The following is a 24,706-nucleotide window of genomic DNA, read 5'->3' on the forward strand; positions in this document are numbered from 1 at the left end:
AGATTGGGCGAGGGAACAAACGCGAGTTAATGACATCTTAATTGAAATCAAGAAAAAGAAATTGGCATGGGCAGGACATGTAATGAGGAGGGACGATAACCGATGGTCATTAAGGGTTACGGACTGGATTCCAAGGGAAGGGAAGCGTAGCAGGGGGCGACAAAGTGAGGTGGGCGGATGAGATCAAGAAGTTTGCAGGGACAACATGGCCACAATTAGTACATGACCTGGGTAGTTGGAGAAGTATGGGAGAGGCCTTTGCCCTGCAGTGGGCGTAATCAGGCTGACGATGATGAAATGGAACTCCAGATCCCTGGTCCCTTGACGTTCCATTTAAAGAGAGTCCACTGCATTTAAATTGTGTATAAACTTGGTTTGTTATACTGAGGTTCAACATATATGGTCAAGAGGTTATAAAAAGTTTAATTCTTTGTTATACAGAGAATTTAATTATATTGAATTTTGTTATAGTAAGGTTTAACTGTATGCTTCTAAGCCATCTCCGGTCGCGGGCTGCCTCCACAAGGATACACGGCAAAAAAAAAAAAAAATTTAGGTTCTCGTGTGAAACATGAACACAATATAGTATTATGTAACACCCTCACGCAGCGCAAGACTGACAAACACGCGAAGCATGGAAAGCGTCAGCGCATGGTGTCCACACACAGACAGCAGTGTGCAGTGTGCAGTAGCAGCGTCTGTCCACAAAAGATGGTAGAGGAGGAAAGTACGGCAGGAAATGAGCTTTGTGGCGACACACATGAATAAGTCGGCCAGTTTCCCGCCAGAATACTATCAACAATACTCCACCTCACAAGTAACTTGCAGCACTGCGGAAGGTACGAGGCATACGCAGGCAATATCCTTGTGCAGCTGAAGATAGTTCCAGGTGTAACTGACTGATTATTGGCAGCACCAGAGATTTTTATTTTTGCTTGCTACATGATATGGTACAGTGATACGTGACATGTTAGGACTTTTGCGCATGCACGTCGTATACCGGACTTACTGTGACCATTACCACCGGTAACCATAATAGCCACCCTAACCGTGATTACTTAGTAACATGGTAGTGCCCATACGGTGCCAACCACTCGCTTCGATCCGAATTTACGCTTGTAACTGCTGGCTCTCCGCCCTGTCGGCAAGAAACAAGTTGCAAAATCTGTCATCGCTTAGTCTCATCTCATGCTGAGAACAAAACATTCGGTGTGTTTTGTTGGAAATATTGAGATCGGCTTTTCTTTATTTTTTTTCACGCTGCTAGGACTATAGACATGGCACTGAGCTGTAAACCTGGTTTGATTTATAGTTAGCAGATGGCACCACAGAGTTAGCACTGGTGATGCGCTGATGATGCAGAACACTATAAAGGCCTAATTGTTCACTTTATCCTTAATTTACTACCCTGATCTAGTATGCTACACAATGACGGCAGTGAGCAAACACCACGTAGATGCTGAACAGACACTGCGACACAGGTGACCATCTATAAGGGCAATTGCCCTTGCTACTTGCTAAGGAGGCTGCAAGGTAACTGCAGGGAAAGCAAACTACAGGTAAATCGAAGCCCTGCTGTCCCATGGATGTAAACGCAGGTTATGGTTACGGCGTCAAAACATTTTTTACATCAACCACCAACCATGGAGCATGCACCGACCGGATATCAAGCAGACGCGGAGCAGGCGAGGCGGCGCGGATGAGCACATCTCGAGGGGCATTCGGCCTCCCTATTGGCTAAGAATTCCTGCAGCTTCCACAGTGCTGCAAGGAACTGCTGAAATAAAATATAGGGGAGTGCTAATACCAAATAGTACTAGATTTCGAATCAAATATTGAATTGATGAACAAATAAAGCTGAATATCAAATTGAATATCTAATATAAAAAATGTATTACGAAGATTAATGCTTATAAATGTTGTGCCAGAAAAAGACAGTGCTGTGCATGCTCAGGAGTTTACAGTAAAACCTCATTAAACCATACCCGCTTAAACAGCAGTTTCATTTTAAAGGTAGTAAAGTCAAATCCCCGACTCAGTGGCCATTGAACGTAATGTGTTTTGTATCCGTATAAACCGTACCAGCTTATTGCGTACGTGTCGGTGAAAATGTAGCGTTTCCACTTTTCTTCGCGCAAATACAACAGTGCGTCGTCTCCAATGGGCGGCCCGGCAGAACAACAAGCCTCAGAGATTGGAACAATGCCCTCCAAGCGGCTTGTGCGTTTGCGCCTGAAGCCACATCAACATCAACATCAACATCATTCCAACGCCATGCCAGATTGTGCCAGATCGTGTGCCAGAGAGCGTTGTGGTGTCGTGCAAGCGAGTACTCGCGTCATGCCAAAGCTGGATAAAAAATACGCCGGGTGCTCAGCATAGAAGAAAAATTAGACATCGTCCGTGCTATCGAACGTGACACGAAGAAGTCGGCGCTGGCACGCAACAGGGATCTGCTGTTGACTACGCAGTGTGGCATTTGGAATGCGAAGAAGTTGCTCGGCAGCGCTGCTGCAACCGCGAAGAGATGTCGGCTCATAGGTTCGACTTTTCGCCATCGTTGCCTCCGTTGTTGCCAAAGTGTCGGATAGCGACAGTGATGAAGACGACATGGAAAGCAACAGCACGGGCGATTCAGGTCCGACAGTGGCAGAAGCTGCGCGTTACGTCAGCCTCAAGAATGCAATCGTTGTGATGAGAACAGGGGCGCGATAATGTAACTGTATTCCAAACAAAAAGTATTCCAAACTCTGGCACCCGGCAATGAAAAAGGCACCCCGGGACTTCTGTGGCACTACTGCGTGCATGCACGGAGAATACGTAACGCCAACTAGGAATCTGCCATGCGAGTGTTTGCCGAGAAGAGGGGGCTGGATGAAAAGCTGGCACGCAGCTTCAGTAAGTTTGAAGCCGCTGTCGTCGTGCTAGGCCGCCGTGGCATCAAACGAAAATAACACTTTTGTCGCGCGAAGTGAATAAATACTGCATGTGTTTTTCCCCTTTCATCACACTCTCTCCGAGTTTCGTTTTTGACAGGTAGGTGGGCAATCTCATGCTATTTCGGTTAAGCAGTACTACCGTTTAGTACGTACTTTTTCCAAGATCTGGCCAACTACGGTTTAACGAGGTTTAACTGTACTAGCATTGCATAAATAGATTGTAACAGGCTATCAGTAACTTCAGGATATGCAGTACAGTCTACTCTTATTAAAGGGAAGTCCAAATTCGTGCACCAGCCCTAATTACAGCTCTCCTCTAGCCTGTGTCCCAGCTAGCATGGGCCAAGCTGTCTAAATAAAGGGATAAGTTGGCGCACGTCACAATATCTGGTACACGTCTCAGCCATGGCTGCGCACGGCTGTAAGCGCGGCTGAGCGCATACACAGCCACGCACCCTGCTTTAGAGCAATCTGCTGCATGTGCAAAGAGTGGGCATGCTGAGACGGCATGGCATGAAGTATGTTGTCTTCCCGCGCATTTAGTATTGGAGGTTGCATAATCTCAAGTTTCGGTGACTCGCTGGAGCAAGAGGCAGACGAAGCATTCGCTCCCCACTGCCAGTGCTTTTCATGATAGTGTCGTCCCAGTGCTGGCAACCCCATCAGCCGTGGTGGAGGGGGTGGAGTAGACATGAAAGCATGGCTGGCTTCGATTAATTCGTACCGCTGATGTAAAGATATTGTCAGCGTGGCATCAAACCGTATCATTTGTCGCCGACTTCCAAATTCATCAAAATGAATTGTTTTCTCATTCAAATTTGATTTTTTTTTATTGCCCGGTTATTCGAAAATTTCTGCAGCCCCTTTCTGCGTAAGAAAAACTGACCGGCAACTCTACTTATTTGCATAAAAGGTTGAATTTCAATACAACAAAATTTCGGTATAGCAAAGCAAATTGCTGATCTTATCTAATTTGTTACATCGAGGTTTAACTGTATATTCACACACCGCTACTACCAACTGCAGATACATAGAGGAGATTAACTCGTCTCTGTGTAATGCACCGATACTGCACAGGCATAATGCAGCTAAACCGCAGTTGATGGAGGTCATGCTTGGGGGAGAGAGTCAGGACGTAGCTCGCACCTGTTTGTCTCAAATATATAGGCCCAAGCTTAGCAGCACCGCCCTTGTACCTATGTGACTGTTACACAGGTCCCGTTCTTACGAGAGAGTATTCAATAAAGTAATGCCACTTGTAACGATTAGCGGCTACAACAATGGGCACTGTTGCAGCACTGTACACCGATCAAGTGCAAGGTCGGCCAAGACACAATGATAACGCAGTAAGCCCTTGTTCAAAGGAATGTCGCTGACAAGAGTGGCCACGCATAACGCACCGAAATGATGACGTCAACCCGGCTCTGCTTTCCCTCGACCGGTTCGCCTGCGGACCCGCTGGACGAGGCATTGGCGCCGGATGCAGGGCTCTCGGAGCGCGCCTGCTTCGCTTTGCGAAGTGCCATCTGCCGTTTGTGCCGCTTGCGCACAAAGTGGTAGGCTGCACACAAAGCAGACTTATTGTTCGAGCAAAGCAACATCATCTCTTTCAGTCACAGTAAGCAGTGAAAGTAGTCAAACTTTGATACAATAAGAAATATGGATATGACACATAATCGGATATGACAAACTAAACATATATTTCTGTTGGCTATGCTATACTTCAATGACCATCCTACTGCTTATAATTAAACCAAGAATGCAAGATCCGACACAATATCCAACTATGTCTTCGGTTCGAATATGCATTTTGTTAGCAAAAATATAAAATACTGAGCAACGGCAGCAAGAGAAACAGTGCAGTCTGCATGCACATGCATGCTCTGGCCAATGGCTTGGCTTGGCTGGCCCACAACTGGCATACCAATGTGCCAATCCAATGCAACCACAGCAATATCATGAATTCATGATATTAATCATGATATTAATGCTGGCGTTAAGTATGTGTTTGTAATTTAGTGCTGTTCACGTGCAATGTATTCACACGACAAGCACTTGACAGACTATAATAAATCAATGGGAAACTCCTTGCTGACCTGTCAAGAGGCATCGTGCTTGCATTCATTCCGCATAGACCCGATAACAATTTTTTTTTAATTTTGTGAGTACATTTATAACGAATATTAGATATAACAAAGGTGTTTGTGCATCGGCTTAGACTTCATCAACCCCTTTCTGTGTCACAGAGGTAAATATACAGTGCTGCAAACAAGTCTCAAATGGTCGATGCCGTATATTTACAACACCATTTGCATGTTTGAAAAACGCAACAATTTTCCTTTGTTGCCCGAATAAGTGCTACCACCCTGTGTGGATACAAGGAACTTTTTTGTGTGTTTTTTCGCTTTTAGCCTCTTGGTTTTCATAGCAGGGGTTCCTTATGCTGGCGTTTCAGTAACCGCTCGCTCATCCGCACGTGCACAGGCATGCACCATTTAGTTTCGGTTTTGTCTCACGGGCTTTTTCCGTTTTGCATCTTTAAAAGCTCATGTCTATCTGGTTTCTAATCTCTCAAAGGGTCATGCACCATTTAGTTTCGGTTTTGTCTCACGGGCTCTTTCCGTTTTACATCTGTAAAAGCTCATGTCTATCTGGTTTCTAATCTCTCAAACGGTCACTGCTAGATGCTCGTTCATTTATTGTTTGTGGGGGCGTGATTACACCTGTTCACAGGTGGCTGCTGGTATATACAAACAATGCCGCAAATACAAACGATGCTGCCATGCATGCATTTCTTTTCTTGAGACTCGGCTCGTAAAAGCTGACTGCCCCTCGTTGGTGATGGAATGAAGAATTACGGAAGCTTCCGATTTCTTTTTGGGGGGGGGGGAGGAGAGGCACACAACCATTGAGCTTTCTTGCACGCACTCGCATACACAGTTCAATTACACTACAAGCGTGCGCGTTGGTTGCTCCAAGTGATTCGAGCAAGCGACTGGTCCAATGTAGACTACTGCCCAAGTGCCGAATCAGAATACATCTATTTGAGTATATCTAATTTTTTTTATTCTTATCATACGTATTTATAGAAACCTACCTGTATTCATTAATAGACAATGCATGTTTACAGAAAATATCTTTCGTCACTTTATGGCCACTTTAAAAAGTGGCGGTAAGCTTTTTTCGTCATAGGTCAGTCTGAAGACTATGCAATTTAAAATAGTCACATTTGGCAAAAAAAAAATTTTGCCTCAAAGTGTTAAAGTGAGGGTTCGACTGTATTTCATGGGTGCATCACAAATTTTGGCAAACACACTGGCCGAGAGGTACAAAGGCTGCCAAATGTCCCTGTTCTTGTGAGTAGTGAATTTTGCGAGTAAACAGAGAAGCAAACCTTTACGCACAAAAACCACCAAATGAACATCGGAGTAGCAGATCATACACTGCAGTATGCCATAAAGCTTTGTAGAGGCAGCTTTGCCAGGGAATTATTTTGGTGGTATCTTGGTGTGCATACTATGGTACGCTTCTGGACTTTTAATTTTTCACGTTTACATGTATAAATCTGCAAAAGAAGACCAAGTACCAAACTGTTTCTCAGTGTGCTAAAACTGCCTAAAGAGCATTTCAGCAGTGAGGCATTTCGATGGTTTTATGCTGCATTTTTTTTTCCTGTGCTTGTGTTATCACAAGTGACACAACCAGTATGCAGAACCGCAATGCCACAAAAGCAGCATGTCACATCACTGCATTCAATGCTGCCAAGTACGCCTAAGATGTCTAAAGACGCCACTGTAACTTGGTTACAATGCAGCCAGTAAAATCATCCCTTTAGATGCAGGCAGCTACATACTCACTGTGGGTCACTGGTAATGCAAAAAATCTTGCAAATGCCAAGCACAGAGGCAAAACGCCAGTGTGGACCTTTGCCATGTATAAGTCGGTGATTGGCTAAACAGTCGTAATGCTAAAATCTTCAAAGCTGAGACAGTAACAGAAAAGGATGAGAGAATGCAACTCAAAGGCATGAAGCAGCTGCAACAACCTGCACGTTTACAAAAACAACTTTCAAAATTGACTTCGTGCTTACTGCTGCTTAGTTAACAGTTCAAATCTCATACCAAGACTATACATTTGAGTCTCGTAACACGATACGTTTGATACCAGTGTTTGCCTCTTTCATTGGGATGAAGTAAGAAACTGCGATCTGCACACTTCACTATCAGAAAAGCGAGCTTCACCAGACGTGTGATGTTGTCTGCTGCAAGCAAAGCTGCAATGTGCAGCCATTGGTTTGTTGTTTGTTTACCCAACAGGCGAGTGCCTGGCGCCAGTATGCTCATCAGGTGGAGCTCGTTTCTCCGATAGAATAGTGTGCAGAAGACAGTAGTCTACCATGTTTTGCAGAGTAACAAATCAAGTACCTATGCTCAATGTTTTAATGCTACTAAGCCAGTAGTTTAACAGAAGCCAAATACTGGCCAAGTAGCAGGCTCTTGCAGGAAATATGCACCAGGAACTTTAATTACTTACTGTACTTGGTCTTGGTGAGCCCAGAGCAGTTGTCAGGGCAGGAGTTCTCGCCAAAGCTTGTCGGCCCAAACAGGTTCGGGCAGCACTCGAGCTTCTCACAGATGCTGCGGCAGAACGCACCCACCTCGCCGCTGCTGCGGACTGTTTCTACCGTAGCTCGATACGTCTTTCCCTTGTACCTGCACACAATTCGGAACCTCCGGTCAGTAATTTTTCTGCAGCACGATGTCCTACACAGTTGGACAAGCAATGGGGTCCAGCACAAGTAAAAATACATCTGTTCAATTCTTGCATCATTCCCGACACCTCCGTCACAGAAGTTCAGGAGGTGCTGCTTCAATGCATAGATAGCAGCAATGTACAACACCAACACTTTCAAATCAAAGGCTGACTTGCGGGCCATGCAATCTCCTTGACCTAATCACTCAGTTTTCTAGTGCATGTGGATGCTTTTTGCAGCAGTGCAAATTTCCACGCAGTCAAAGATACACACACACATGCCGGTAATCTTTCGGGAGCCTCACGGTCTACTTACTTGGCCTTGAGTGTTTGCTGGTGCATGCCTGGTGTGGGGCTTCCCCGGAGCTGAAGGATGGCGAGCACCCGGCTCGGCTTGTAGGCAACCCCGATGAGCTGTGCCAGGACTTCACGCAGCACCAGCGCCACTGGACCTGGCCCCGTTTGACGTGGGAGTTCTGCCAGACGCCCTTTGGATAGCAGTGGACCCGAGAAACACCGATGGTTCAGGTGTAGCGCAGGGCACCAACCTGTGACAACATCAGTCATCACAAACTCATTAGAAATTCTCGGCCACCACTTGGCAGCACACATTAGTATCATCAAAAACACATCAGCTACACATCAGGAACACACCATGATGGCATAAGAAACACATTACATGCTCTAAGTAGCCACGTGGCAGCACATTGTATCAAAGTGCAGTTGGCTTCTACTGCTGCATAAGTGCAGCCTGTTGAAAATATATGATGAAAGCTCACATGGAATTATAAACAAGACTGCAATGTGGTATTCATTGTGAATTCAATGTGAGTTGCAATGTGGCTGTTCGTTACTAACGAAAGCACTGTAGGAGTCGGAGGAGGATGGACCTAAATAACTGACTCCGAAGTAACCTGGATAGTGTGATCAGCACCACTTCGGTACACACTGTCACGACGACAGCTACACTGAAAAAATTTTATGCTATCGTTTTCCAAGCCAGTAGACAGCTGTTCCCCTAAATCCTTACCATGGACTGGTTCACTAGCGTGCAACCTTATGGAAGCAAATCAACAGAGTGCAAGTGACATAGTTCCTGTCATAAAGGGGAGCAAGTGGCAACTAAGTGAAACACTGTTGCACTTGAGTACAAGCGTTGGTGTTGGTGCTCTGGTAAGGTGACTACTTATCTGTGCCAAATTGTGTCTGAACAATCATTTAGCATGCATACAAAATTTATTTCTAGCACCGAGGCATTATGGCGTGCGAATGTACATTTACTTTCACATTTCACAGTAATGTGAAGGACACCTCCAAGAAATCCCATTCAAGCACAAGATTTGCATGTAACCTTCCTCCAGCTCTTTCAAGAAAAAAAAATTTTTTTTTAATAGATATATATGTTCCCTTAGTTTGGGCTGTATGCAAAAAATATGACATTCTTCAGCACAGCCCACGACCAAAAGAACTAGTTAAACAAACTTGTTTTGCTGTCTTGAACAAAGGAGAGCCTTGGGCCAAGCTGAGCTGCACCACAAAACGTGCAGGTGATGACCATAAGAAAAGAAAAGGAAAAGCGTGCAGTAAAGAAAGAAATGGTTGGAGCCAAGCATGGCATAGATTTTTGCCGTTTGAAGACTAAATCTTAACATCCTTCTAGTTTCTGCCTTCAAGCAGAAGTAACAGTAATGTCACACCTAAGCCATGCGGCTCCACAACCGCTAGAACTATATAAAGCCATTTTGGCCACGAGTTTGATTTTGGTCATTCATATGTCCAACTGTTTTGTCACTCTGAGGTGCCCACTGGCATGTCATCACTATTTGTGTGACACAAGCTATAGCTCAAGACAAAAGCAAAGAAAAAGCAATTATATGTGCTTGAACCTCGTTACAATGAAATTAGATATAATGAAATAATTGATATAACAAAGTAAATGCAATTCCCCTTGAAATCTCCATAGAGATCTATGTATTTCAAAGCTCGTTTTAACAAAGTAAAATTGTTGTGCCAATGGATATAATGAACTAGATTCGTCTCGAAACCAAAAATGCCAACCATTGTGCACCGAGAATATCGGTTCCGCACTAGTTCAGCACGGCAGTTCAAAAATTCCCGTGTCGAGTATGCCGTCAAGCAACACTGGTCTTTCTCACCTCCGCACGCAACCACGCACAGCGTGGACGCAAACGAGCAGCACTTCCTTCTTATCTCGTCACATCTCTCTCTCGCTGCAGCACATAGCTGGCACAGCTAGGAGCACCTTCCGAGATCACAATCTCGAAGGCCACGCCTAGCAACGCCGCGCCGCACTGTACATCGATGATAATGCTTGCGTGCAGCATGCTGAAAGCCAGTGCCCGTCTCTCTCACAGCGGTGAGCTGCACTGTGCTGACGTAGTCAGGCGTGACCTACGAGATTGTGTGAAACCGGCATGAGCCGGCCAAGCCAAGCCGGCATGCTCACACAGCAGAGCCATGGGGACGCGAGAAAGTGGCAGATCAGATAGTTTCGCTTTCCAGAGTCAACTCCATCCAGGTTGGCGTCCACAATTCTGGTGCTGTGCCAAGCTCTGTCCGTCGTATACAGTTAAATCTTGATGTACCGAACTTCAATACAGTCTATGCTCATTACAATGGACCCACATGCAACAGGCTTTCGGATATAATGAACCATGTTTCAGCTTTAGTTTGTCCTACCTATTTTATTAGTGCAATGAAGTTCACTTTTAACGGACTATGCTACAACAGACTATCGGCTACAGTGGACGAAATTAGCGGCAATCTTTTTCCCGGAATTGAGCATATAAAACGTACTTTTGCCGTGTCGACACGGGCAGACAACTGACTTGTTAGGGTCAGCCAACGATCGCGGCTCAATATCGCACACATGAGGGAGGAAGGCGTGGCAGAAATGCGCCGAAGCGATCTGCCATGTGGACAAAGTTCACCCAGTGCCGGTAGCTTTGTACGCATCGTGCTTTCGACGTTAGTTCGCATTGAAGCTAGAGACAGAATGAAGGTCAATTCTCTCGCTGCTGCTGCCACACTTATCTTGCTTAATTTGCTATCACAATCGATGCTTCCCCTTTCGAGCAAAACTGCAGCTTTTTTTTTATTTGTTTGTTTTTTACTTTGGACAGCCGCCACTCACTCTTTGCAATAAAGTTGTTAGACATCTCGATGAAAGTTTCGGAAGTGAGGCGTTTCGGATATTACGGACTTCAGATAAAACGGAGATTTTTTGTGAGATTATTAAGGTTCGTTGTAATGAAGTATTTAACTTTTCATAACCCCTTGCCCATAGAACACCATGTAGTTAGTACCTCAATATAACGAAGTGTGTTTGTATGCGATTTGAATATAATGAAATAGAAACTTCCGTGGATGCAGATGGTCAAATGATTGAATTACAAGCGTCTGCTTACGAACACACCTTTCAAATCGCACGCGGCGTGACAAGAGCGACCGCCGAAGTGAAGCCACATCATTTTCCGTATAAAGTCCAAGTGCAATAAGATCCTGTGGCGCCCCACGCACTGTGTGGTTTAGGTGTTAGTGAAAGTGTGCGAGGGTGGGACAAGAAAGATGGTGGCTTCACGAGTGCCGCCTCCCTGCCTGAACAGAGAGAAAGATGGGGAGGGGAGCGAGTTCACGATAGCTTGATCAAGCGTACATGAGGGGGCAAACTGGGGGTAATTTGGCGGGCGTCTCGATTTCTGGCACGCGTCTCAGCCATGGCTGCGCGTGGCTTTAAATGTGGCTGAGCACATACGCAGCCGTGCGCCCTGCTTTAGAGGCAATCAGCCGCGTCTGCAAAGAGTGGGTGTGCCGAGACGGCGTTGCACCATATAAGCTGTCTTCCCACACATTTAGCATTGGAGGTTGCATAATTTCGATTTTCGGTAACCCGCTGAAGCTAGAGGCAGGCAAAACATTTGCTCCCCACTGCCGGCACTTTTCCTGACAGCATCGTCCCTGTGCAGGTGACGCTATCAGCCACGCGAAAGCGTGGCTGGCTTCGCTTAATTCGTACCGCCGACATGAAGACAGAGTCGACGTATGTGGCATGAAACCGTATCATTCATCGCCAACTCCCAAATTTATCAAAATGAATTGTTATCTCATTCAAAGTTGCTTTCTTCGATTGCCCGATAATTTGAAAAATTCCGCGGCCCCTTTCTGTGCAAGAAAAATCTATTGGCAACTGTACTTACATGTATAAAAGGTCTAATTTCAATACAATGAAATTTTGACATAACGAATCAAATTGCCAATTTTACCGACTTCGTTATATCGAGGTTTAACTGTACTTTGATGGGTCTCATGGCAATATGAGCGAGGCAAGTGGAAAGCGGAACCGAAAGACCATCACATTGGAACATAAGGAAGCCATCATAACGACTGTCGCGTCAGTTGCGTGGCGCGCACGGTGGAGAGTTCTCTGCTGTTGCTTTATTGAATTTAATCACATATGCGGCTGCATAATGGTTCAGTGGGCTGCAGAGCCACAGCCTTCTTTGCATGTTTAAAGTTGTGCATATCAATGGGCATAAACTGAAGCAGATGGCAATAGTCGGTATAGCGAAGTAATGGATATAACAAGGTAATTTTGGATCCCCCTTCAACTTTGTTATAATGAGGCTAGAGTTTATAACGAAAACATACGCACAGGGCTGTGTGAATCAATAGTGCAGTTACAGTGATAGCTGGGGCCTGTTATCAGGCTCATACGTATCCTAAGATGGGCTTTGCAGTAGGCCTGTGATGACCCAGTGATTGCACTGTGGCAACCCTGCGGCTAATAGTATGATGCCGTTGCACCTATGGCCCAGCCTGGGTTCAACATCTGCTACCTCTGTCCAACACCTATTACCCCATACTGAGCCAGCTTGCATCTACCGGGGCAGCTGACTTGGATGAGTATTAACATTGCTCCTAGTCGCCTCAGAACAGCATTTTGAGCCAAGAAAGAACCTTTAACAGCTATCACTACAAAATGCATACTAAGCACTTGGTCCTCCTTTCTGTTAAAGGGCTAAAGGAAACTAGGTGCATAGGAGGTTGAGTAGGGCTCGTTGTTGACCTAGTTGGTATTGGTTCATTTTAGAAGATACAACACAAAAGAAGGCAACACATAAGAATAAGATCATCCAGTTGTCTAATCTTATGGGTCAGTTCTTTTGTGCTATACCTTCTGCAACAAGGCTGACCCTGCAAGGATGGAGCAACCCTAGGAACCATGCAAATGTGCCCACTCTCACCTGACTTGGCCTCCACAGATCCTGACTTCTTGCTGCAGTGAAAAGAAAGAGGAAGACGTGTCACCACAGTAAACAATGAGTGAAACACTTACTACTCTGCTTTGCATGGCAACAGTGCCATGGCAGTTTGAGTATAGACAATATTTGCAAACAAACAACTTGCAACAGGCTGCAGTAATATTGTAACCACTCATTCCTTCCCAAAAGAAAGTAGCATACCCCTAGGTTTAACAAAATTTGGTTATCTACAATTAGCATATTTATCTGTAAAAGTATGTATTCTATCAGTATGTGGGAAACATGCAAGCTGTTCCATTGCAAGCTGTTTTTCTTGTAAAAAAATAAATAGCACAACCTTCACAAAAACAGTATTATGAAGAGCCACTCAAACAGCTGCCTTTATTTGCCGCTCAAAACAGCAATAGCTGGCTGGAACAGGTATTTTCTCACTTTGACATAATCACTTTGTTTGCTTTTGAAAGATCATCATTTTTAATGAACCAAACAAATGTCCACATGCTTCTAAGGAGTAAGAAATAACATTTACGAGTCCTATAAGGACTTAGGTTTCAAGTCAGGTCTCCTTGGTAGGCTCATGCCTCCTGGCTCAGCAAATTCTTGATGTGCTACCCCGGCAGCCATCACCGCACTTTTTGAACTTACATGGGGGAGTGATCCACTTCTCCCAGCTTTTTGAAAGTGGAGGTGGCGGGGCACTACCACGAGGTGTGTTTAGTGGGGGGACAGGCTTCACACTGTTTACAAGCAAGAAAGCCTGAATCCCCACTGATATAAAGTATATACTTTAGTGCCTGTAATGTGTGTTTGTGCTTTCACGTACGTCTAAAACAAGCGCTGCCTGGCAGTCCAAACTGTTGCTCGCAGGTGGAGTCTTTCTGTCACGGCTGCTCCCACCACGAAACTGAAGTGCCTCTCTTGCACTTCCTACTGCTATTGAACTAACGGTGGTCCACTCTACCAGTGTTTATTATAATATGGATGACTGTTGCTCCCACAGCACCTGGTTTTGTCGGCAGCCGCTGCAGATGACGACGGCGCTGCCGTGCTGCCACCTGCACGCCTAAGTGGTGACGGTGCGGAAGGACGGCCTGGAGGGGCCCAGTCACGGGGCGGTCGAAGGGGCCACCCATTCGAACCGCACCACCCGACAGGGAACAGCTGTTGCGAGCGCAGGGGCAGCACCACCCTGGTGCCGCCTTCGACACTGTCCTCCAGGCGGACCCACACCAGGGGAGGGCAAACCCGCTCCACTGTTCCAACACACAACTAGAGGCAGCAAACGAGAAACAAAGAAAGGCTCATGTCGAAAAGTGCACCTAGAAGAAACACTGTGTGGAATTTATAGGGAACAAAAGAAGCGTGCAAATTAGGACAAGGATGAAGTTGATGATAAATTCAAGTGATGTTTGGTTCGAATGTTAATTAGGTGTTCGATATAAGAGTAGATCGTGCCGTACACAATGCACCAATGTGAGAGAAAACACTTATAATTAGGAGTGTGCGAATACCAAATAGTAGATTTCAAGTCGAATGTCGAATGGAATCAAGACAGTCGTATATTGAATCAAATATTGAATACCAGAAAATTTGTCACAAAACTGAATGCTTACAAATTTTGATGCAAGAAAAGGAATGCTTCACATGCTCGGGAGCTTCCTAGCATTGCATAACAACAATTTAACAAGATATCAGTAACTTGAGTACACAGAAATCAAGATATACAGTATTGTCTACTCTTATTAAAGGGAACTCCAAATTAGTATGCCAGTATTGATTACAGATCAGTTCTAGCATATGAAGGCCTGGAAAATACATTTTCATCAAAAGAATGCTTGTTTAATAGTACCAAGTAATTTTTTTCCCTCTTAGAGACAATATGCTATAATGAATACCGATAAGACTATCAGTTTAATAGTGGACCTGTTTTCTAAGGCAACCTTTTATTGCATAGAAAAATTTGCTTTTCAATTTTCCTCCAAAATACGGAAGAGTTCTCCCACCTTTATGGCAGGTGAGTTATCATAAGGCCAATCTGTGCAACAGATGAAAGTGCAGAGTGCGCATCACGTGACTCAATCGCCATTCCATGCATAGCCACCAGCACGTCGACCGCAAGAAGCGTCAACGGTAAGGACCAGGCGCCTTTTCATTGTTAAGTTTGGCATGATTTGCCACCTGTCAAATATTCTAAAATCTGGAAGTTCACGGCAAGTTATTTATGGCGCCACCCCCCCCCGCCCCGCCCCACCTCGTCCATTTGCCGTCTGCGTAAACGTATGCAGTTGGGTAGTCAGCGTATTAGCCAGATGACACTTTCGTGCCCACCATGCAAATCCAAAGCTTCTCTTGTGATGGGTTGCTCACAGCTACAAAAAAGAGACCGATGTGCATCTATGAGCAGCGTTGGGAACGAGAGGTTGGTGTATGGAGTGTTGCAAAGATGGCTGTCACAAGCAACCTTGTTGCCTTACCATACACTCAATTTTGTTTGCAAAACGGTTTGTGGACTTTTCGAGTGTCGTGCGGCAGCTGCGAATAGAATTGCATCGACTCAGCACCAACCATAACTTTAGTCGTTAACACTCGACAAATCACTGCCGATTAGATGTAATGGTACTGCAGTGTGACCTTAATGAAAATTTGCCGCTGCCGATGTGGTAAGAGCAGCAAGCCATTGCAGAATGCTTGCCGCTAATATGTTCGTACGGGTGGCTCATCAATGACTGGTCCCAAGATCACACATATGGGTTAGATGACGGCTGTTAAAGCGGCGTTAGGTTCGCAGCTGCGATATGTGTGCTACGATCCGCATGCCTACACGCGGCCCCAATATTTGCGCGTGCTTTCACACTTGCCAAAATACACGGTGCTTTTGCTGCCGTTCCAAGTCGCAATATCGTTTCGATGGGCCCCATCGATTTAGTCAAGCCTTTTACCGTTGAATGCGACCCCAGCTGAAGTTGTGCCGTTCTGCGAATTGCAACGTTCAGGCACTGTGTGTGCAATTCCCGCATCAAGCTCACATCAAAGTCTGCTACGGCATCAGCCGGGACAGCACATTTGCAGTTAGCTCAGCGCTCTTGTCGTGCTAAAACAACGAAGTGAGGTGTTCGCTTGCACACCATCGAATACAAGAGGCACAACGACATACGCGACATGCGGCATTGCATGAGTCTCGAGCTACACCGAATATTAGAAAAATCAAATTGTATCGTATTCACTCGCATAACGTAGGTAATTTTTTTCCTGAAATGTTTAAGCCAAGTTGGAAGATGCGCACATTATGCAGGGTAACATTTTGAGTGATCTTTATTACCCAACCACCTCTAAAAAGTAGGACACACACGACACAATGCAGCGTTCGATACAGTTTCCGAAGCACCATAATGGCAGCAGGATCCGAGGCATTTTGCCATGCCATAGTGCCGCATCAGATGCCTACGCCGTATCCGACGCCGAATCGTACCGCACGTCTCCTACTTTTGTTGCACACCAGGCGTCCGATTTGGTGACATGGCATGGCAAAATGCCTCATATCCAGCACCGTAGTGGTGAGTTGGATGCCATATATTGGATGCTGAATAGCACCACATGTCGTTTGAAATGAGATCATTATGCGAGAAAAAGAAAAAACTCGCTTTTTGATTTCAAAAGTAAGAGTTGCGTTCATTATGCGAGTAAACACAGCAGGTGTTCTATTTGCAAATCAACTTATTCGAGCATGTACTATTTGATTCGATTCGGTGATATTCGAGTATTCGCACACCCTTACTTCTTGTAATGTGTTTAAAAAGCAGTTTCAGAAGATGTGCAAGTCACATCTTGACTCACTGCTATTTGCTGTGTAGTTCTGCAAGTTAGAGAATCCCCCGATTGAAATTATTTTTGTCTCAGTGCACAAACAAGAAATGAGTTAACAGCCTTAAGGAGGTCTTGAACCACCACTTGGGCTTGTCGCAAAAAGTATAGCATATGCTGCTGTGAGTATCTCAGGCAAATTTAACACTCATGCATGGAGCGTGGAGCTCGCAACCAGAGCGTGAAGTCACCTTTTTCTCAAACACTTTTTTTTCAACGGAGGCCTTCTCCTCACCCTTTTTTGGAGGCCGGCGGCTGCCCCTTGACGTTAGTGGGCAGATGCCCATAGAGCACAGCCATAGGCCGATAGCTGATATCAATCAAAAAGAGTGTTTGTATCAGTGCACTTCTTGCTGTTATAGTGTATATTTGTTGACGCAGTTTATGAAAGAGGATGAAGTAAGTGAAAATCTGCATTTCAAATTTCAACAAGGATTAAGTACTTCCAGAAGAAGCTGACTACCGTTTGCTTACGCTTGGCCACGCCACCTTTGGCCACCTTGCTCTGGCAACCTTGCTGATCCGTGTCATAGCCATTGGGTCTCACTAAAGTCGATTACCGTAGTTTTGAAAACTCAACTAGCCTCGAGCCACGCGGAACGGTCAGACCACACGTATGGTACCCTGCACGCACTCACTTCTGGCAGCTCCTCGCTAGACGCCTTGGCAGACATCACTTTATATAGAGCGACTGACAGCACTTCTAAATACGCAATTTGGATGTGGCTACTATCCGTCAGTCAAGATGGTACAGGAGAAAGTGGCCCGCACAACGTAGCATGGCCAGACTGAAGCAAATGAGCGTGAGCACGCACTTCAGCTCTGTCTTGCACATCATAGGCGCACTACAGTTGCCATGTAAATGCGTCTGCTATCGAACATAGATACCGCAGTCCCCCCCACCCCGGGTTGCTGCGACAAGCGCACTCGCTGAGGACAACCGCGTGTCTAAGTGGTTTCTGTGGACGACTTGGCTCCAGGCACATGGTGAGCCTATACAATTTACTGGAACAGGCCGCTTCCTGAGTTGCACACCTTTGAGGTGTGTTGATATCGTGGTCAAAGTGCATTACGAGTGAACATGAAGATGAAGCTTCATTCGACACACCGAAATTGCGTGATTGCCATAGAGATAAGTGCGAAAGGAAATGTGCTACTTGCCACTCTATGCAAGAAAACACAGCTGCGCATAGCTATCTACTACACTGTAGCACAGCAAAGGGATGTGACACCATGAACTGAACTGTAAGTTGAGGGATAGCCTCCGAGTTTGGCTTGTCGTAGGTGACAAAATCGTAAGTCTGTGTGAACATTCAAAGTCAAATTTGAACAGCGCCACAGTGACGTTCGGTAGGTGGAGTGTTGTGGGCACACCCCACTTCGCTGTAGCCTCCGCAGTGCAAGCCATTGAAGAAGGAGTGGGAGCACCGCAATGTTGATCACAGGCCATCTTTGACTGCCAATAACTCCACTTCTGCTGATCGTATTGAATTAATTTTTGCAGCGAAGTATTTCTGAAATAGTCTATGCAAATAGTCTAGTTTAAATGCATTTCTCAATTTGGATAAAAAGTGGTTCAGGGCTTTTAAATGAAAATCTGGAAATCTGGTGTTCCTTATTATAATGGTGTGCTATAGAAATACTAGCCCAATTATGTGCACTACATAGATTGTTGCCCTGATAAACTAACACTGTACGAACAACCTCATTTGTGCTTGAATTTCTTGCAGATTTAAAATGCCGAAGTCCATTTTATTTATTACAATGCACCGATGCAGTATCTGCATCTTTCACCCAGCATAAGCCAGAGATGCATGTCATTCCCTCGTCAAACCGACCTGCTTTATGCTGCACATATTTAGATTTTCTCGGTAGGAGGAAGAGTGGTGCCATCTGTCACTTAAGTGTTGAAACCATTCCACCACACCACTATTTCCACTATGTCCACTATGTCCACTTCACCTTCCTAGGACAGAAAGAACCACAATTCCTTTCACTGAGGAAGCTACTGATTTTGACCTGGCAGTGACAACAGACAGGTAATCAACTTACTATGAATAAAACAAGAAGGTACTGATAATAAAAATTGAGCTTAACATCCTGAAGCTGCATTGTGGGCCATAAAGGATGTCATAGCATAGGGCTCCGGTAAACAGACCACTTGATCTGTTTTAATGTGCCCCTAAATCTGGGTAGACAAGTGTTTTTCTTTCTTTCTTTCTTTCTTTCTTTCTTTCTTTACTTTCAATTCTGCCTCTATCATAATGTGGCGGCTGCAGCCGAGAATAGAGCCCATTACCTACAACCCACAGCCACAAAGCAACAGAACACTGCAGCCACTGAGTTGTTGTGGCAGGTGAGAGAATAATCTGAGCATGTAGTGCTCAGGCACATGTAAACAAGTTCACATTGAGGCACGCACCGCTGGATTCTTGGCTTGTCAATGACTATAGTAATCCTCAACAACCAAAGAAAGAAGCGCATCCATACCTCATTGGGATTCTTGCCATTAACCACCTCCAGCTTCTGGTTTGGCTCAAAGCCTAGGCTGTCTTCTTCCTGCACAGAAGACAATCTGAATGGCAGCCAGGCTAGACCAATCAACAGAAAGCAGCATTACTAAAGTGCAATGACCCACAAGAACGCTTTCTTCAATACAACAACCTGTTATGACCTTCTTACATTGCTAATACTATTGATGAAATCACTATGGAGTAAGGCATCTTTCATCTCCCATTCTTCTGCAGTCCAAATCTAGAGGCCTTAAAAGATTGCAGTAATTTCACAACGTACACTAGGGAGAGGTGCTTGGTTCTGTAACACACATAAATATAAAACAAACAAAAAGCTTGCCAATGTCATAAGCTTGACACCTTTGGCTCTCCGTGTCAACGTGGTTTCACTCAATTTCCACTCACTCGTTGCATGGGTGAAAACAAGTACTCAAGTCGAAACGCTGGCTGGCTCCGATCTGAGGCATGCCTTGTTCCACATGCTGCTGGAAAATTTGTTTCTCTAAGAATGCTGACAACTGAACAAAAAGATACTGCAGCATCACCCGAAGATCGAAGCATTGTCAGCGATTGCAAAGTATTAAAGTATTGCATGAAGTAAGGCCCAATGTTTTTTTTTTTTTCTTTTTCTTTTAATAGGCACCGTATTTAAAGATACTGTATTTGCTGCCACGCATAATGTGTGCTCGCTTCCTGCTCCTAAGTGCCTGGTTTTGTCAACATTTCTATTTTGCCTTGGCTTCTTGTTCTCACACTGCCATGTCTTCGTGCTTCCAGCGTTCCTCTCCAGCAGAGCTAGCATTCTGCCACCCTAACTGCACCTTGGGTTGTTGCACTAGGCTAAATGTTCAAGGACACCTTAACCCATGGCAGGCTTCATTCGGCTAAAAAAGGGGGTATTTTACAGCGTGATGTGAATGGTACCATTGTTTATATTTATTTCGCTGCCCAGAGCCAGGACGTGATGCCATAGCCGCGAGTGTGGCTGGAGCGCCTGCACAATTTCTACTTCAATACAAATGATGCCTACAGACAGTGAGAACTCCTATTACTACACAGAGCTGTGTCCCTTTGTCATCTGCATGTCTTTTAGGGAATGAGTGATCTCTCCGTGTTATCTCAAGGTTGCTAGTTTGCAAGGAAAAGGATTTGTGCAACGACTCAGAGCTGAATAACGATTAGTGGCAGCGTGATGGTTCAGTGAGAACTCACACCTGCACGATGACTCAAGTTATCATAGTATTCTTCAAAGACCCACAGACCTTGCACCTGGGAAGAGCAAATGAGCTTCCAAAACGACAACTCTCACCAGGTGAAAGCACGACCTTGGCGCTGCTTTAGCTGCGCATGACCTGAGGTACTCCTCCCAGCTGAATGTCTCATGCAGGTAGCCTGCAATATGAGAAAAACAAAGCATGTAAAGTCCTCAGATCTGTAGCAACCGAGAAAAGCGATACAAGCATCAACAGCGAGCGCACTGTGTTTCAACAGCTGGATGCCAAGTGCCTTGGAGGGCATATCATTTAACACTTTTGGCACATTACAGTTTTTATTATCATTACAAAGGTACACTCTGACTATCAACCATGAACAGCCTTTACTGCCTGTTTACAGCCAGTACTACATGTTTACTTTTGTTCCAAACTAACTTTTTTTTTACTAGATTGCCTGTGGCAGATAGGACCATTGAATCTCTATGGCTGGATTGCCTGAGGCGGTGCACGCACTTGCACTGACAAACTGTCATGCTCGATTAGCTTAAAGGTGCTCTGAAACACTTTTCTAACTAATCATAGAATGACATCTATACTACGTTGCCGTATATTACGTTGCCTCAACGTATATTACTTTGCCTCACGAATCTCCTGATGCAAACATTTTTCTAATCCTTCAAGCACAAGCGAAGTTAGGCATAGTTATCAGGCCAATCAAGCCCAGTACTTAGTAATCAAGCCCAGTACTTAGTTAACTGAGTACTGGGCTTTGTTGCGCCAAGTTATGTCCTGCTCACCAAGTAATCCACCTGAAGGGATGAAATTATGCTATTTCACAAAGGCAACCTTATTTCTTGATCAGTTCAATATAGCAATTAATGAAGCATGGTATTTAGCTCATGTTCAAGGTGGCAAATAGCCCCCATAGCTTTGATCACGGCTGAACATCGACAGCAGCAATGTTGTTTCAAACAAACTGCATGCTAAAATTAGCATGCACTAACTGTGGTCATCAACTATGATCCATTCAAAATGCTTTCACAGACTTGCATACAGCCAGGACAGTTGCCAACCACCAATTACCACGTGCCAACGGGGCACCTCTGTTCACCGACAGCTTTAACTGGGTAGGAACCATTCCAAAGTAAAATTATTCTCACTGACAAAGTGCCCACATGTAGCATAAAAAGAATGCTGAGCACAGTTATGCATCGTTGCACCAACAACATCTCATGGCAGTGGTGCTCCACTGGCAAAGGCAACGTTGCTGCTCTCCTAAACATTATTGCATGCAAGCCCAGTAGTCTCTGCTGTCCTCAGCAATAACTATCATGAAATTAAACTATCCACAGAAGCACAGTGAACTAATGCGTTTCAGTGTCTTTGATTTCATGCAAGTGCTGCTTTTGTGTCACCATCTATGCTCATCATTAAGGTGTTCTGAAGGATGTTGATGAGACTTCGTAGATTAGACAAAGCGGTTCTTGTACATATTCTTGTACATACACTGTCAGTCATTTATCTTGTAGATCTAGTGTGCATTCAGCCATGATGCAAGCTCGTTAACTCCAATGAATCTTTGTTACATGATGCCTTTCTGATTACTCGTACTCAATACATGGTGTCCAAAATATTGACATCATGACGTGTTTTTAGCTACTGCCATCGCTCCCAGTGTTTACAGTACACAAAGGCGTGGCCTTCAAAAATGGCTTCCGTTACTAGGAGGGGGCCATTGCTGGGGGTGTGGTTTGGGCACCACCTGCAGATGAAAGAGCAGAAACTTGGTTCGTTCCCCACTGACCTGGAGGTGCCAGGAGGGATAGCCCATTCTTCTGAGCCCAGCCGACTGGCAGAAGAGTCTGTGACCGTGCATGGCAGCAACGAACCAGTGGGGGTGCTTCTGCGGGATGCCTGAGGTCATCCACCTACAAAAAATTTTTTTGAGCACATGCGTGCAACTTTCAACAACTGCACATTATACGCCGCAAAAAGCTGCTTTCACTTATTTCACCACACTTTGAAAAGTTATTTTATTTATTTATTTAAAATATTTTCAACACTATTAAAGGCATTACAGCAGAAGCGGCCACAGCAATTACACAAAAGTTTGAGTAAACACAGTATGAAATAAAAGACAACAAATACAGCAAATAGAGTTAATTATGATAAATGTGAAAACAAGTGCATCTCAGACATACGAGCAACAACGTCCTATGGTAATTTATTTCACGTATTACTTGTGTGAGAGAAAATTTAATTTTTAAAAAGTTCTAGTGCAACATTTCACTTCACAAATTTGCAAGTCATGATTGAGTTTCCTTAAAAAAAAAACGATTTTTTTGTCACGTAAGTTTGAGCTGAGATAATGGTTATGTTAAAAGTAAATAAGATACAGGTGTTCAAGTTTCTCATGCAGCCAATGTTTCGATAACTGATCTATAACTGCAGCAGCTGGTTTTTCAGCCATGTGATGTTGTAGCTGCTCATGCTCAAGCTGCTGTAGGGTGCCGACCAGCATACTTTTACTTAGCCCTAAACACACACCTTCTATGGGACACATACACACTCTATTAGTGATCATATAACTTTAGATGCAGCAGACAAGCAGAAGCAAACTTTGAATAGCACAAACTGACAAACAATGCACTGTTTTGAGATCACACCCAGCGACTTTGCAGTTGTCCAGTTCGCCTGCTTCAAGAACTTGTCCGAATTAACTTGCCTGAAGCAGGTACCCCTCCGACGTCATTTTACGCGACTTCCAAGGGTCCGGTCGAAGAGTGACGAGAAAAACTCTTTCATGAAGAGAATTTATTTTTCCCGAAACTTCACAAAACATTTGTAAGTTCATATAACCAGTCCTAATTCGTAAATTTTATAGAAGATTTGGGAGAGTTGGTAGGTGTGCAAAGTAGACTTCATCCATGCAGGCTGTTTAATCTGAGATCAATAAATGCTGTTCGAGTGCATGGCCGTGGTTTCACCCTATTTGTCCAAACACTTTGTGGTGGAAATTTACTTGAACTACTGCACATGACGTGTTATGAATTGGCTGAGTGTGGCCATAGCCAGAGCACGCAGAAAATGCATTGTAAGCATGACCACCAATTTGTGCCCTCTAGAGTTTGCATCAACGAGCTCAATCATAACAGCTTTCATTATGGCTAAGCGGGTATGTGGTATAATGAACAAGCGTTCAGGAAAATTTGGTGCTACAGCATAAAAAGAAAGCTGTGGTTTCTTTGGAAAAGTGACACCCAATACCTGGTCTTGGTGTTTTACTTTCACACAAACGTTGCTAATTCAATGACCACATGCATAATACATTTGAAATCTGCAAAAAAATTTTCTACCAAAACAAAACATTTAAAAAAAAAGATTTTTTTTAATCTCTCGTGACACTCTTGAGCAACACTTGAAGAATTATCTGGCACTCCCCTGTGCGTGCCAGCATCATGCTCATCAGCTCTACGAGCACAGGACACAACATGAACACAACATGAACACAACATGGACACAACATGAGTACCACATCAAAGACAGGTCAATAACTCACCTGCACGAGGAACCACTGCCCCGAGGCCAAGCTGGCCGTGACCGTGGCAGGACAGGCCTCCGTGCGACTCAAGGGGCTCAGCAGTTCCACCTTGTGGCCGACTTCAAAGCTGTGCTCAGACAGAGGGACCGGCGGCTGCAACCATAAGCAAAGAAGAAAAAAAAGAAAAGCCAGAAGGAGTTCAGAGGTGAATCTGTGCAGAACGGCTTGTCACGGACACAAAACAACCCTAGCACGACCGACAGGGCGGAGTTGAAGCTGAAGGCACACAAACAGCCAAAGTGCAGCCAACAAGATGAGATGGGCAACGAGTGTAATCAATGTGCTAAATTTAGAACAAGCAGGGCAACACTGGAAGGGGACAGGACTTTGCTTTCTTGGGGGCAGGATGAAAAGCATCCCGTCCTCAAGAGTTTATCATGCAGATGTGGCAGCTGGCCTCTCCAATGCACGTTGCTGACAAGTGTCATCACCCTCACCTGGAGTATGTTGGCAAGGATCTTTCCATTGTACTTCTGGGCCTCGCCCATGGACTCGCGCAGTATGCGCTTCCACTCGTCCAGCGAGTGCAGATTCTCGATGCCTG

General features: G+C 44.8%; 1 protein-coding gene across 2 annotated transcripts in view; it reads right to left on the reverse strand.

Moving 5' to 3' along the window:
• LOC126523387 (scm-like with four MBT domains protein 2) overlaps nucleotides 1-24,706 on the reverse strand; it is a 55,432-nt gene that overhangs the window by 11,879 nt on the left and 18,847 nt on the right. For both annotated transcript variants that reach the window (XM_055066936.1, XM_055066937.1), the window contains exons 8-17: nucleotides 24,600-24,703; nucleotides 24,121-24,255; nucleotides 22,366-22,489; nucleotides 20,657-20,739; nucleotides 19,325-19,393; nucleotides 13,977-14,242; nucleotides 12,956-12,987; nucleotides 8,008-8,239; nucleotides 7,473-7,651; nucleotides 4,340-4,500 (exon numbers count right to left, since the gene is read on the reverse strand). In XM_055066936.1, coding sequence (XP_054922911.1) covers nucleotides 4,340-4,500; nucleotides 7,473-7,651; nucleotides 8,008-8,239; nucleotides 12,956-12,987; nucleotides 13,977-14,242; nucleotides 19,325-19,393; nucleotides 20,657-20,739; nucleotides 22,366-22,489; nucleotides 24,121-24,255; nucleotides 24,600-24,703 — 1,385 coding nt within the window. The remainder of the gene's footprint in view (nucleotides 1-4,339; nucleotides 4,501-7,472; nucleotides 7,652-8,007; nucleotides 8,240-12,955; nucleotides 12,988-13,976; nucleotides 14,243-19,324; nucleotides 19,394-20,656; nucleotides 20,740-22,365; nucleotides 22,490-24,120; nucleotides 24,256-24,599; nucleotides 24,704-24,706) is intronic.

This window comes from Dermacentor andersoni, chromosome 6 (genome assembly GCF_023375885.2).
Source record: "Dermacentor andersoni chromosome 6, qqDerAnde1_hic_scaffold, whole genome shotgun sequence".
NCBI lineage: Eukaryota > Metazoa > Arthropoda > Arachnida > Ixodida > Ixodidae > Dermacentor > Dermacentor andersoni.